The 15,464-nt window shown below is 50.1% G+C and overlaps 1 protein-coding gene and 1 non-coding gene across 9 annotated transcripts in view; one reads left to right on the top strand and one right to left on the bottom strand.

Moving 5' to 3' along the window:
* LOC119927267 (major histocompatibility complex class I-related gene protein-like) overlaps positions 1-15,464 on the bottom strand; it is a 43,740-nt gene that overhangs the window by 10,602 nt on the left and 17,674 nt on the right. For 4 of the 8 annotated variants that reach the window (XM_038745823.1, XM_038745825.1, XM_038745824.1 and 1 more), the window contains exons 1-5: positions 11,243-11,653; positions 3,540-3,800; positions 2,938-3,207; positions 1,075-1,353; positions 125-241 (exon numbers count right to left, since the gene is read on the bottom strand). In XM_038745823.1, coding sequence (XP_038601751.1) covers positions 125-241; positions 1,075-1,353; positions 2,938-3,207; positions 3,540-3,800; positions 11,243-11,324 — 1,009 coding nt within the window. In that variant the 5' untranslated portion in view covers positions 11,325-11,653. Of the gene's footprint in view, positions 1-124; positions 242-960; positions 1,354-2,937; positions 3,208-3,539; positions 3,801-4,094; positions 4,203-11,242; positions 11,654-15,464 lie in introns of those variants that run through there. The other 4 variants (XM_038745827.1, XM_038745830.1, XM_038745828.1 and 1 more) reach the window with 4 other exon arrangements.
* Positions 15,193-15,330, top strand: LOC119927436. Its single transcript, XR_005450439.1, has one exon. It is a non-coding gene; the product is annotated as a small nucleolar RNA SNORA7 (small nucleolar RNA).

Below are 15,464 nucleotides of genomic sequence, written 5' to 3'. Positions count from 1 at the left end.
TCCCAAAGCCCCAAAGTATTCCTCTGAGCAAAGGATCACATGGTTCCTCTGACCAGCCTCCATCAATCCCTCCGGGGTTTCCACCCTTCCCATCCAATCCCCTCTCCCTGATCTGCCCCTGCACCTGTTTCCTTCTTCCGCCATAGGATGAAGCCCACGGCCGGGCTCAGAGCCAGCATGACAGCAGCCACCACACCCAATGCCAGACTCCAGGGCATCCTCCACGTGGGTTTCTGTGGGGCTGTATGGGCGACAGGATCAACAGGGAGAGGTGAGGCAGCCTCACACCTAGCGGCATGCTCTTTCTGCCTAACGGTTGCTGGGATCATTTAAATCTCATTTCCATATCATTTGCTTGGTAGCTTGTGTCATTTGCACTTCACTTTCTTGATATTCACTCCACTTCTTTGAACAAATAGAGTGTTAGCAGAGTCTTGTTTTAGTCCTATTTAGTCCCCATATTAAAGGGGGAATCTACCGAGGGACTAACTGAAGGAGGAGTGGGAAACTTACTCCTATAATCCCCTCTTTCTGGGAAATGTGTGTTCCAAGTTCTAAAAGGACTACATTTCCAGAACCCTCTGGAAGATTCAGTATAACATTGGTTTTCTCTATGTAGGCCTCAAGAAATTTTGTTTATTAAAGTTTTTTGGAGCTGTTGAATTTTATACAATGAGGGAAGGTTTGGTTTTAGCTTTGTTCTCTCCTTTGCCCTCTCTCCATGAAAACTAAACTCCTATGTCTGAGACCCTTCTGGTAGGTTGAGTCAGACAAACTGGGGCAGACAAAGATTTTCGCAGTTCCTCCAAAATTAGCAGTGCTCAGCAAAGTTTCACAAAATGCTCCACGGATTGTAAGATGCAACGCATCTGCATGGGACTGACACATTTAAGTGTCTAATGATACACCAAATCCTCCTAATACCCTCAGTCCCTGTCCCTTTCCCCTCTTTGCGGAAACCTGGGAAACCTGCAGATTGGACTCCTCATCAGTCCTCTCCCTGAGGGATTCAGTCTCAACAAAGCCCTCAGGGGAGACCCAATTTCTCCTTCTCTTCCCCACCAGCGCCCATACCCGGGTAGGCAATGGGCACCTCCAGGGTGCTGTGCTCCACCAGGCAGGCATAGCTGGAGTTCCCAGCCCCTGCCCGCAACTCCAGGGTCTGGCGGAGGTAGAAGGTGTCGTCAGCGTTGGGGAGGGTCCCACTGGAGCTCTCCTCCCCCCACAGCCCCTCCTCCCCATCCTTCACCCAGCGCAGCAGAATGGAGCTGGGATAGAATCCGGTGGCCAGGCAGGAGAGGGTCAGACTGCCGTCTGGGGCATCACGGCGGGTCACGGTCACCTCTGGAGGTGCTGGGGAAAGTGAAAGAAATAGAATGACCAATGGTCTGGGGAAAGAGAGAGGCAAGTATAAAACTGGATATCAGGACTTTTACAATGAAAAAACCTTTTCAAAACCTGTGTATCTTTCCCTCTCACTTCTCTTATTACAACACAGTTCATAGAAATTATTCCACAAAGTTTTTTCCTGATCGTCCCTTGCCTTTCTCCCCACTTCCTCCTATTAGCAAGACAGGGAAGTTAAGATCTGGAGAAAAATAAGGAAGCCTCAAGACACACTTACTATAGCACCCAGAAAGCAGTTTGGGTAAGCATAGTTAGAAATCCCAGGCTGGAGTCACTTAGTCCTGAAAATTGCTGTGGCGTAGAGAGGAGGACTACCCTCTCAGGGTCATTCATTCATTCATTCAATCGTATTTATTGAGCGCTTACTGTGTGCAGAGCACTGTACTAAGCGCTTGGGAAGTACAAGTTGCAACAAATAGAGACGGTCCCTACCCAACAGAGGGCTCACAGTCTAGAAGAAATAATAGTGATAGCATTTGTTAAGCCCTTACTATGTGCAAAGCACTGTTCTAAACTCTGGGGAGGTTACAAGGTGATCAGATTGCCCCACAGGGGGCTCACAGTTTTAATCCCCATTTTACAGATGAGGTAACTGAGGCACACCTGGAGAGTTTCTAGTACTCTTCCAGTCTTGACTATGGGAGAGAGAGTCAAGCAGAGGCATACCCATTCCTTTCCTAGGTTGCCCAGTGGCTGGCAAGTGGAAGGCAATCTGCTACAAGTCAAGACTCCCCTGTTGGAAGCAGCAGCGTCAGGGGAAAGAGTCAGGGGCAGACACGCAATCTGATTGCACGGAAGGAGGTAATGGTAAACCACTTCCGGGTTTTTACCAAGAGAACCCGATAGATACACTAACAGAACCATGGCAGATAGAAGTGGGGTGTTCTGGGAGAGATGTATCTATGGTGTCACTATGGGTCAGAGATGACTCGACAGCATAAGATAAGGACAAGAGAGGAGGACGCAAATGGTGGAACTTGTCCTGAGCATCATTATGACTATTATTACTGTGTTAAAGCGTTTACTAAGTACCAAGCACTGTTCTAAATCCTTGGGTAGAAACAAGTCAATCAGGTTGGACACAATCCCTGTGCCACATGGGGCTCACACTCTTATCCCCTTTTTACAGACAGATGAGGTAACAGAGGTACAAAGAAGCAAAGTGACTTGCCCAGGGTGACATAGCAGACATGGGCAGAGTCAGGATTAGAACCCAGGACCTTCTGACTCCCAGGCCTGTGCTCTGGCCACTGAGGAACACTGCTTCACCATGAAAATGTCCTGTGAATCCTCTGCCTCCCTGGGCCCAGGCTCCTTGAGGAAATTGAGTATGACTGAGTTTTCACTCAGTAACTCACTTCCTAAAGCTATATCCTCTCCCCATCCCTGAGGAGTGAGGGAGCAAAGTTCAGGACAATGGGAATTAGCTCCTTTTGGCAGAAGCTGAGACTCAGAGAGGTTTATCACTGCCCCTGTCACACAGCCCAGAGCTTCATACTTTAGATCACGCTGCCTCTGGTTCAGACTCACTGCTCTCCAGGAGGTGCCAGTAGTGCAGGGTGCTCTTCAGGATGGAGGCACACTCCTCTTTCGTGTAACGACGTACAACCTCGGACCAGAAAGGGCTGCCTTCCCAGAAGGGCAGGAAGCGATCTGCAGCCGGTCCAGAAGTCATCCAGGCCCCACGCTGCTCATCCAGCCAGTAGAAGTCTTCTCCGTCGTAGGCAAACCGGAAGACGCTGCCGACCTGGATGTCTCTGTCCAGCTCACAGCCCAGGATAAGCTGCAGTGTGTGGGTTCCTGTGAGGGGGCAGGCAACGGAGGCAGGGGGTGTGGGGGGAGACAGCATCCAGGATATTCCCAGAACAGGGACCTCAGGGAATCACGAAGCTCTCCCAGGACTCTCAGACTTGGACTTGCCCTAGGAAAGCCTGGAACTACAGGGCTCCCGGCCCTGTGGATGGATCCCCAGCAGGGTCAGGGCTGATGGATAACTGAATCCACGCCAGAGTGATCCCTGAGTTTCTTGCTGCTACAGTCCCATGACACAATTGGATACCTGGACTGGAAAAGTGAGGAGCTAAAGGGGACAGGGAAGAAGGGAACCCAGGGCTAGGAGTCTCGACACTCACCCCCACTGCGGTTTTGGAAGCGCATCCAGTTCTCCACTCCCCAGTGGAAATCCTTCTCGTAACTTCTCAGCTCCTCCGTCTTCTCCTGGATCAGCTTCCTTTCCACAGCCTGGTACAACCAGCTGAGGCGGACAACCACCTCCTGCACTCTGTTGTTGTAGGATGCAACCTGCTGCCCGTCCACCAGCACGACCATTGACAGACCAAAGGGGATGCCCTCGCCCCCCACCGCCGTGAAGCAGGCTTCCCACTTGTGAAGCCCTGAGGACCAGGGAGAGAAATGAGGAGAGAGGGAGTGAAAAGAGGAGATAAGGGGGCTTCGGCTCGATCAGCTGGATCGGCCATCACACCGCGGGGCCCCTGCTCCCGGAAAGATCCTTCCCCTCTGGACGCCGCCACAAGGGCCCTGGATCTCCCTCCCCGAGCAGCCCGCTATCAGGCTCCCATGACCCACGGCCGGGCTCATGGCCATCCCCCTCCCGGACATCTGCATCCCCGCCCGGGGACACCGAGGCACCTGGACCTCCCCCCGCCCCCCATCATCACTAGACTCACCCCTCAAAATGACCTCCACTCCATCCAAGTAGACAACTGGGATCGCGGGACATTATGTCCCCCTGCTTCCATCCTGGGCTCTCCTTGCCATTAGCCTTTTTGATTTGATTTGACTGACCCATCCTTCTGCTGACCCATCATCTGCCTATTTTATGGTTGCTTCTGCATGTTAATTGTTAGCTGCTCTCTGTGATGTCATCATCTACTTATTTTAATATTGCTACTGCATGTTAATTGTTAACTGCTCGCTGTGCTGTCATTTATCTTGCTGACCTCACCATGAGCTATCAATTCCCCTGCTCCCATCTGCCCTTCCCAGTCTTCCCCTTCCCCTCTCCCATTCAACTCTTACCCTCCCTTTAACCCGCCCTCACCCTTCTCCCCACCCTTCCCCAGAATCCCTCTGTACCAGCGCCAAAACTCAACCCCTCCCTTCCAACCCCCTCCCTCCCCGACCCCGCCCCACCCCAGTTTTCCTTTCTCATCTTCACCCCTCTTCCCCTTCTCCACTCCCAGACCCCAGCCAACTCATTCCAATCCAAACCCTCCCCACCCCTCACACACTTCCCCCCTCCCTCCCCTTCCCCCACAGCTGCGGCCAAGTGTGGCCTAGGGAACCCCCGCTCCATTACAGGTAAGCTCCTTTTCATCCTTGACCTGTTCCTTTCCCGCTCTCTTTTCCTCCTCCTTACCGAAACATGGTTCACCCCGGATGACACGGTCTCTTCTGCTGCTCTCTCCAGCGGAGCACTCCTCCTCCCATTCCCCCGGACTCACCGGAAAAGGAGGAGGTGTTGGTTTCCTTCTCACAACCCAGTGTCGCTTTCGCAAGAACCCTCCTCCTCCTTCCCTTTCCTTCCCCTCTTTTGAAGCCCATATTATTCGCCTCTACCACCCCCTCCAGATTCTTGTAGCCGTCATCTACCGCCCGCCTGGCCCCACCTCCAACTTTTTTAACGATTTTGACACCTTTCTCACCTTGCTTCTCTCCATTTCCGTGCCCACTCTGTTCTTTGGAGATTACAACATCCACATGGATGTTCCCAGTGACTCCGCTGCCACCCGCCTTCTATATCTCCTTGATGCTGCCAACCTCCTGCTCCACCCCACCTCACCCACTCACCAACTTTGTCACTCCCTCGGCCTCATCATCTCCTACGGCTGCACTATCTCCACCCTCACCAACTCTGAAATCTCTCTTTCTGATCATAACCTTCTCACCCGTCCCCTCATTCACACTCCTCCCCCCTGTAAATCCATATTACTACCCCACAAAGACCTCTGCTCTCTCGATCCCATCCAACTCTTTCAGCGCATCACACCACACCTTGACTCCCTATCCTCTCTACCCACTCCTGATGACCAGATAACTGCTCTCAACTCCACGATCTCCACTCAACTCAACTCGCTCGCTCCCCTTTCCCTTTAACGCTCTCGCACCAGTAATCCACATCCTCGGATCACTGCCACTGTCCACCTCCTGCACTCTTATGCTTGAGCTGATGAATGCTGCTGGCGAAAGTCTCAACACCGAGCCAACCTTGTTCATTTTAACTTTATCCTTTCCTGCCCAAACCCTGCCCTCTCCTCTGCCAGGCAAAACTATTTTTCCTCCCTTATTGACACCCACGCCCATCATCCCAATCAGCTGTTCTGTACATTTAACTCCCTCCTCAGGCCCCCCGTTCCTCCCCCTCGTCCATCCCTCACCTGCAACCATCTGGCCTCCTACTTCATTAGTAAAATCAATACCATCACGTCTGAGCTCCCCAAAGTCACCCCTCCCTCTTCCCCATCCCCCCTGCTCTCAACCCTCTCCGCTACACTCCCATCCTTCCCAGCAGTATCTTCAGATGAAATCTCCTCCCTCCTCTCAAGTGCTACTCCATCCACCTGTGCTTCAGACCCCATTCCCTCTCATCTTATGAAAACTCTCGCCCCTTCCCTCCTCCCCTCCTTAACTTCCATTTTCAACTGCTCATTCTCCACTAGTTCCTTCCCCTCTGCTTTCAAACATGCCCACGTCTCCCCATCCTAAAAAAAAAAACCCTCTCTTGACCCCACTGCCCCTTCCAGTTATTGCTCTATCTTCCTCCTACCCTTCCTTTCCAAACTCCTAGAGTCTACATTCGCTACCTCGAATTCCTCAACTGCAACCCTCTCCTAGACCTCCTCCAATCTGGCTTCCGTCCCCTACGCTCCATCGAAACTGCCTTCTGAAAGGTCACCAATGACCTCCTTCTTGCCAAATCCAATAGTTCCTACTCTATCCTAACCCTCCTCGAACTCTCAGCTGCCTTCGACACTATGGACCAGCCCCTTCTCCTGAACATGCTATCCAAACTTGGCTTCACAGACTCCGTCCTCTCCTGGTTCTCCTCATCTCTCCGGCCATTCACTCTCCGTCTCCTTCGCAGGTTCCTTCTCTCCCTCACATCCCCTTACTGTAGGGGTTCCTCAAGGGTCAGTTCTTGGTTCCCTTCTGTTCTCTATCTCTATTCCCTCCCTTGGTGACCTCATTCACTCCCATGACTTCAACTGTCATCTCTACGCTGATGATACCCAAATCTACATCTCCAGCCCTGCTCTCTCTCCCTCCCTCCAGGCTCATATCTCCTCCTGCCTTCAGGACAACTCCACCTAGATGTCTGCCTACTGCCATCTAAAACTCAACATGTCCAAGACTGAGCTCCTTATCTTCCCTCCCAAACCCTGTCCTCTCCCTGACTTTCCCGTAGATGGCACTACCATCCTTCCCATCTCACAAGCCCGCAACCGTGGTGTCATCCTTAACTCCACTCTCTCATTCACCCCACAAATCAAATCTGTCACCAAAACCTGCCGGTCTCACCTCCACAACATCCCTAAGATCCACCCTTTCCTCTCCATCCAAACAGCTACCTTGCTGATTCAATCTCTCATCCTATCCCAACTGTATTACTGCATCAACCTCCTATCTGATCTCTCACCATCCTGTCTCTCCCTGCTTCAGTCTATATTTCACTCTGCTGCCCGGATTATCTTTGTACAGAAATGCTCTGAGCATATCACTCCCCCCTCAAAAATCTCCAGTGGTTGCTTGTCAACCTACAAATCAAGGAAGAATTCCTCACTCTCGCTTCAAGGCCCTCCATCACCTCGCCCCTCCTACCTCACCTCACTTCTTTCCTTCTACAGCACAGCCCACACCCTTCACTCCTCTGCCACTAACCTCCTCAGTATGCCTCGTTCTCACGTACCCCAATCAATCAATCAATCTTATTAAGCGCTTACTGTGTGCAGAGCACTGTACTAAGCGCTTGGGAAGTACAAGTTGCAACAAATAGAGACAGTCCCTACCCAACAGTGGGTTCACAGTCTAGAAGGGGGAGACAGAGAACAAAACAAAACATATTAACAAAATAAAATAAATAGAATAGATATGTACAAGTAAAATAAATAAATACAGTAATAAATACGTACAAACATATATACATATATACAGGTGCTGTGGGGAAGGGAAGGAGGTAAGGCGGGGGGGACGGAGAGGGGGAGGAGGGGGAGAGGAAGGAGGGGAACCCCACCATTGACCCCTGGCCCATGTCCTTCCCCTGGTCTGGAATGCCCTCCCTCCACAAATCCACCAAACTAGCTCTCTTCCTCCCTTCAAAGTCCTACTGAGAGCTCACCTCCTCCAGGATGCCTTCCCAGACTGAGCCCTTTTTCCTCTCCTCCTCCCCATCCCCCCCACGCTACCTCCTTCGCCTCCCCACAGCACTTGTACATATGTTTGTACAAATTTATTACTCTATTTATTTTACTTGTACATATTTACTACTCTATTTTGTTAATGATGTTCATATAGCTATAATTCTATTTACTCTGACGGGTTTGACACCTGTCTACATGTTTTGTTTTGTTCACTCACTCATTCAATCAATCGTATTTATTGAGCACTTACTGTGTGCAGAGCCCTGTACTAAGCACTTGGGAAGTACAAGTTGGCAACATATAGAGACGGTCCCTACCCAACAACGGGCTCACAGTCTAGAAGGGGGAGACAGACAACAAAACAAAACATATTAACAAAATAAAATAGAGTAGTCACCCCCTTCTAGACTGTGAGCCCATTGTTGGGTAGGGACCGTCTCTATATATTGCCCACTTGTACTTCCCAAGCGCTTAGTACAGTGCTCTGCACACAGTAAACACTCAATAACTATGATTGAATGAATAAATGAATGAATGAGTTCACTTCAGTCACTTTCAGATCTTTCCCTGACTCCTGTCTCTTCCTGGATAAACTGCCTCTTACTTACTCAGGCCCATTCTGAACCCAACTCCTTGTAAACGCTCCTTAAAATCTGTCTTCTGTGGGAAGTCTTCCCAGAGTCATCCCATTGGCTCCAGCCACTTCAGTAGCCCTCAGCTCTTACGGCTACCTCCTTTAATTAATCAATAGCATTTATTGAGCACAATCAATCAACCAATAGTATTTACACTTGTGAGAGTACAATGCACTAGAGTAGGTAGGTCTTTAGCTTACAATCTAGAGGGTGGAAATGGAACAGCATAAGGATATGTTCATAAATGCTTCTACTGTAAGCAGACACTGTACCAAGTGCTTGGGAAAATAAAGAATTAGAAGACATAAGCTGTGCCCTTAGGGTAGGCTTATAATCCAGAACAAAATAAATTACAGATAGGAGGAAGAAGAGAATAGAAAAATGAAAATATGGACAAGAAAGGTCTTAAAAAGTAGTGTGCATAAGCAGTGTACAGAAGTACCATGGTGTATTGTGAGAACACAACTGGCACAATAGTGTTTAGTAGTTGGGAGGATATGACCTGAGGAGAAGAAAAATGAACTGGGAAAAGCTTCCTGGAAGGAGGTAGAAGGGAAGTGGGTGGAATTTCATAAGGGCTTTAAAAATGGGAAGAGCTGGACTGGAGTGATTTACCTTGGGCCAGACGTTCAGGTCGAGATATTCGTTATTTTCTATTCTTATGTATCTTTGTATGGGTTTGTGTATGAGCCAGTAAAAGCAGCAGTCTGGGTCTTTCCCACCTTCAGGAGACACAGAATGCTAAAAGAAGGCTAGGAGCAGGGCATAGGTCCTGGAGGTTCACCAATCCTCAGTCCCCAAACCCACACTGGGTAACATCTGTGGCTGTGGGGCTGGAAGTGCCGATCCAGAGCCTGGAAACTCATTCCAAGGGTTCTCCCCTCTTCTCATGGCACCCCCCTCAGGCCTACATGGAAATCAGGGAAACTCCCAAGAGAAAATGGGGCCCTGTCCTCGAACACCACAAGGACTACCAAGGGAGATTAAACTGGTGATGATCACCAGCAGAAGGAGCTGGATGCTACATGAGCCCCAGCTATGGGTAGGTATTTGGTAAGCACTTACTATGTGCAAAGCACTTTTCTAAGCGCTGGGTAGATCCAAGGTGATCAGGTTGTCCCACATGGGGCTCACAGTCTTATTCCCCATTTTACAGATGAGGTAACTGAGGCCCAGAGAAGCTAAGTGACTTGCCCAAAGTCACACAGCTGACAATTGGCAGAGCCGGGATTCGAACCCTTGACCTCTGACTCCAAAGCCCACGCTCTTTCCATCAAGCCACGCTGCTTCTCAGCAGTCTGGAAGAGGAAGGGAAGTTGGGGAAGCAGGGTGGGAGACAGTTGGAAAGCTTGAGGGTTCTGGCACTTGGGCTCTGCTGTTCACTTCTCCACCTGAGGCCCTGGGGGGCTGCGGGTTGGCCATAGCCTCATAGCCTCAGTCTGGATCCCTGGCCCAGGTCCAGGTCCATCGGTTTGGGTAGAAAAGTGGGTGGGATGCCACACCTCACTGGACAGAGGGATTGGGGATCGTCCCATCCACCCATCCCTCCGCATCACCCGGGTGTGTCCTCTCTGAAGGTATCAATGGGGTGTGTGTGACCTCTCTGCCCTTCCCCTACCTCACTGCACCTGACCTCCCCCTTGCAGGGCAGGCACTGTCAGTCTGGATTATCAAATCCATCCCCCCACTGACCCTGGGTCTGCACTGAAAGCCCCATGATCCAGAATCAACTTTCCAACTGCAGGTCAATCCTGTGTCCTTCATTTCCACCCTGTGTGGACGTAGACCACTTGGTGACCCCTTCCCCTTCGGTGCTCCCTCCACCCAGGTTGCTCCAGATGTGTCTGGGACTCCAAACTCCTAAATCTATGCCTCACGGAGAACCAGAAATCTCCAAAATGTATTTAAGCACTTTTTTATGGTATTTGTCAAGAATATGGTGTGAGCCAATCACTATTCTTAGCCCTGGGGTAGATACAAGCTATTAAGGTTAGACCCAGTCCCTGTCCAGTATACCACTTACCATCTAAGTAAGAGGGAGAACAGGTATCCCCATTTTACAGTTGAGGAAACAGAGGCACAGAGAAGTGAAGTGACTTGTGAGGCACAGAGAAGTTAACTGACTTGCCCAAGGCCACACAGCAAGCAATTGGAAGAGCCAGGTCTATGCTCCCTCCGGTAGGCCATGCTGCTGTGTGATCTTGGACAAGTCACCTAACTTCTCAAGTCACTTTTCCTCATCTGTAAAATGAGGATGAAATAACTTCTTTCCCTTCCTCTTAAACTGTGAGCCCCATGTGAGACAGGGCTCAGTGGAAAGAGCATGGGCTTTGGAGTCAGAAGTCATGGGTTCAAATCCCGGCTCGCCAGTTGTCAGCTGTGTGACTTTGGGCAAGTCACAACTTCTCTGGGCCCAGTTACCTCATCTGTAAAATGGGGATTAAGACTGTGAGGCCCCCCCTGTGGGACAACCTGATCACCTTGTAACCTCCCCAGCGCTTAGAACAGTGCTTTGCATACAGTATGCACTTAATAAATGCCATTATTATTATTATTATTGTACCTGATCTGAGTATCTTGTAATTTACTCCAGTTTAGTACCATGGTTGACACAATGTAAATTCTTAATAAATACCACAATTATGATTAAATACTACAGTTTCAGCCAGGTGGCCAGTGCGCTGGACACCATTGGACCCCGTAGCTCTGTGCTGAGAGCACAGTCTCCTTATCTGGCCTCCTGCAGGTAACTGCACTCACATTTGCTAGCTCCCGCATCCCCTGGCCCTGGTCTACTCTAACCCCCTTCTCCTCCAGACTCACCTGCCAGAGCTTGCGGCTGAATGACTGTGCCCACGATGAGCAAGAACAGGGCCAAGGCTGCCCCCAACCTCTGCGACTCCATCCCAACCTGCCAGAGCCAAGTCTGAGATCTGGCTCCTCAATACAACCACAGTCCAAGGTCCCGTATTCCAGTGTCTGGATGCTCCCCCCACAAAACCAGATGCCTGGGCGTCAGGCCAATGGGGGTCGTTGTGCCTCTGAACGGCCCGGCGAGGTTCGTTCACATGAGATAGCGATCACACAGAGACAGACACCTGCTTCCTCAGCCCAGCAGACAGCATTCCAGTGCACAGAGCCTGACTCCTCCCCATCCCCACGTTTGGCTTGCCCACTCAGGTCCCAGACTCCCACTCCCGGCCCTGACATCGGCCACAGGGGAAGTGAAACTGAACCCTGTACTACAGGCAGGAAATGACCTCACTGCTTATTTCTGCCCAGCCCCAGCAGACAAGGCCTCCTGCAGCTGCCGTCAACTGTGCCTGCGGTCTCTAGCCCATTGCCCTGTCACCACGCAAATCCCCTAAAATCCAGGCAGAGAGTGATGAAGATCTCTACAGACACAGGTACACACACACTCACACACAATATACTCACAGGTATACAGAAACATACACACACACAGTGGGTTGGTCATCTAAGCAGGTGTAGAACGTGGGATCCAATGGTCTCTACACCCACTCCCTTGGAGAACGCATTCACTCACATGCCTTCAACTACCACCTGGATGATTATAATACCCAAATCTACATCATCAGCCCTGAGCTCTCACTCTCGCATTTCTTCCTGCCTTCAAGACATCTCTACTTGGATGTCCTCCCATCACCTCCAACTTAGTATGTCTAAAACTGAACTTCTTATCTTGACACCCAAGCCCCACCCTTCCCCTGACTTTACCATCACTATAGATGGCACCACCATCCTTTCTGTCTCACAAGCCCATAACCTTGGCATTATCCATGACTCCTCTCTCTCTTTCAACCCACATAATAAATCCATCACTAAATCCTGTTGGTTTGATTTTCAAAACATCGCTAAAATCTCCTCTCCAACCAAACTGCTACCATCTTAATCCAATCACTTATTCTATCCCGCCTTGATCACTTTATCAGCCTCCTTGCTGACCTCCCTGCCTCCTGTCTCTCCTCAGCCCAGTCCATACTTTATTTTGCTGCCTGGATTGTGTTTCTACAAAGCATTCAGGAAATGTTTTCCCACTACTCAAGCAACTCTGCATCAAACAGAAACTCCTCATCATTGCCTTTGAAGCATTCAATTACCTTGCCCCCTCCTATCTCATCTCCCTACTCTCCTACTACGACACAGCCCACACACTTTGCTCCTCTAAAGCTAACCTCAGGGTACCTTGATCTCATCCACCTTGCCACTGACGCATCACCCATGTCCTGCCTCTAACCTGGAACACCCTCCCTCCTCAACTCCAAAAGAAAATTACTCTCCCCACCCTCAAAGCCTTATTGAGGGCATATCTCCTCCAAGAGGTTTTCTCTAAGTCCCCCTTTCCTCTTCTCCCACCCCTTCTTCATCACCCTGACTTGCTCCCTTTATTCATCCCCTACTCCCAAGCCCATATCACTGTATACATACCTGAAATTATTTATTTATTTAATGTCTGTCGCCCCCTCTGTACTGTAAGCTGGTTGTGGCCAGGGAATGTGTCTGTTTGTTGTAGTATTATACTCTCCACAGCACTTAGTACAGCTCTCTGCACATAGTAAGCCCTCAATAAATACGACTGACTGACTCTGGATGCTAGAGGCTACACCTGGAGCTTCCCCTTGTAACAGTGTGCCAAACACAGACCTCCACCTGTTGAGGGAGAGGTTCTCCTCCAGTTAGCCCTGGTGAAGTTGCTGCCTAAATCCCGTAGACTCAACTGAATCCCGGCCAGCCCTCCAGTTCCTACAAGCAGTGGTCTGGGACTTTTATTTTTTTATGAAAAACTCTCTTTGAGCATCACAGCCTAAAGGCACAGGCTTTGGAGTCAGGAGATCTGTGATCTAATCCCAGCTTTGCCACTTGTCTGCTGTTGTCCTTGGGCAAGTCTCTTAAGTCTCTGTGCTTCAGTTTCTTCAACTATAAAATGGGGATTGAATTTCCTGTTCTCCCTCCTACTTGGACTGTGTGCCCCAAATGGGACAGGGATTATGTCTGACTCATTTGCATTATATCTAGCCCAGGGCTTAGTCCAGTACTTGGAGCATAGTAAGTACTTAAGTTCCTTAGCCCTTCTGGTCTCATCCAGGCAGAATCTGAGGGCCTTCCATAGAGGGTTGGACACTATGTCACTACAGGATGAGGAAGGCTCTAGTTTTAGTCACCGTGTAACCGGTTGGCGTGCCTTTGATGTCCTTGATATGCAGGTGATCCCGCAGACTGATAGAGAAGGGTTTCTCCGGAGATCCTCTGGCAAAGCTGGCTCCAAGAGCACCATTGACCAGGGAATAAAAGCCACTTTCTCTCCCCTGTAATGCTCCTCGGGCTCAAAGGTACAAACCAGGGGCAGAAGCCTCTCACTTTGCCAGGAGAGGTCATCTCATCCATCCTCCTGTCTCGGGGCAGGGTCTCATCCAGCCCATCCCAGAAGGATTCTGGTGAATCTGGGTGAAGACAGAGACTCCATACCCTGTCAAGCCTCCATCACAGAGTCTGAGAAGGCTCTTCCCTTCTCAGATATCGGGGGATTCCTTCCTGATATCTTAAATCCCTTAAATCCCTTCTTAAATCCCTTCTGCTGCAGATTATATTCGTTTCATTTTGTTCTGTAAACCTCACAACGCTTCTTTCCCTGCTTGATTTCAAATAAAGATTCCACCTCCAGGACACAGTCCCCGGCAAATGTTTCCCCTGAGACCCATCATTAGATGCCCTTCTTTCCCAGAACCCACTAAGGAGACTCCTTACACCCAATACCCAAATAGCCCTCTCAGCTGGGATACCCCACCTGGTGCCCATGACCCCACCCTCCAGGGAACTGTGTCTCCACCATCCCCCACCTATCCCCTCTCCGCACTGACCCTGTTCGCCTGTTTTCATCTTCCTCCTGAAAATGAAACTCAAGGCTGGACTCAGTTCCTTCATGGCCATTGCCCCAACCCTGAGTACCCAGGCCCCAGGGTTTGCTATGAGGTATTCCCAGGCACTGCTGGGGGAGGAGGTTCAGAGGGAACTGGTCCTTCTGCTTATTCCCCAGGGTCCCGCTCTTACCACATAAATGGACTCCTGCTCATTGGCATACTGCTTTGCACATAATTGGTGTGTCACTTGCATGTGATTTCATTGGGGCTCCTGATGATCAGGAACCAATTAGCATCGGCAGAAAACAGTTATAGGAATACTCAGGCTCATTTTGGGGGTGGAAAAGAACCAACAGGGCTTCAGAGCGCATCTGAGGCTAGTTCTTGCAACCCCTTCCTTCCCGGGACTAGATTTCCCAAGATCCTGAAACACAATTTCCCAGGGTCCTCTGAAAGTTTGGACATGTAATTGCTCTCTCCATGCGAGTCCATAGGCTCAACCCAAGAAAGCTTGTGTGTTTACTGAAGTTTGTGAAATTTCAGTCAGTAGTAAGGGAAGAGTAGGAATGTGTGTTTAGCAGTTTAGATTTTCTCTTTTGCTCTCTTATTGCTGTAAAACAAAATTCATGTGACCGAGACTTTCTGTGGTAGTGTGACAGTGGCAGGGCCAGTCACGAATAGGCCATAGGCCAGGGGTCGACAGAGAGACAGGAGAGAACAAGGCACAGTGAGGAGGTTAGTGGCAGAGGAGCGGAGTGTGCGGGCTGGACTGTAGAAGGAGAGAAGGGAGGTGAGGTAGGAGGGGGCAAGGTGACGGAGAGCTTTGAAGAAAATAGTGAGGAGATTTTGCTTCATATGAAGGCTGATAGGCAACCACTGGAGACTTCTGAGGAGCCCCTCTCAGGACTGCGCCTGGAGAGTTTCCAGTCCTCTACCAGTTTCGGCTGTGGGAGAGAGAGTCAAACAGAGACATACCCATTCCATTCCTAGCTTGGGCAGTGGCTAGCCAGTAGAAGACAATCTGCTACAAGTCAAAGCTCTCCTGTACTGGAGAGCAGCAGCATGGGAAAAGGTCGAGGGCAGAGACTCAAGTTTACTGTGCAGAAAGCGGCAATGGTAAACCACAACTGTATTTTTACCAAGAAAACTCTGTGGATACACTATCA

This window comes from Tachyglossus aculeatus, chromosome 4 (assembly GCF_015852505.1).
Source record: "Tachyglossus aculeatus isolate mTacAcu1 chromosome 4, mTacAcu1.pri, whole genome shotgun sequence".
Taxonomy (NCBI): Eukaryota; Metazoa; Chordata; class Mammalia; order Monotremata; family Tachyglossidae; genus Tachyglossus; species Tachyglossus aculeatus.
The sequence above is the reverse complement of the archived record's forward strand: the minus strand, read 5'-3'. Positions and strand labels throughout refer to the sequence as shown.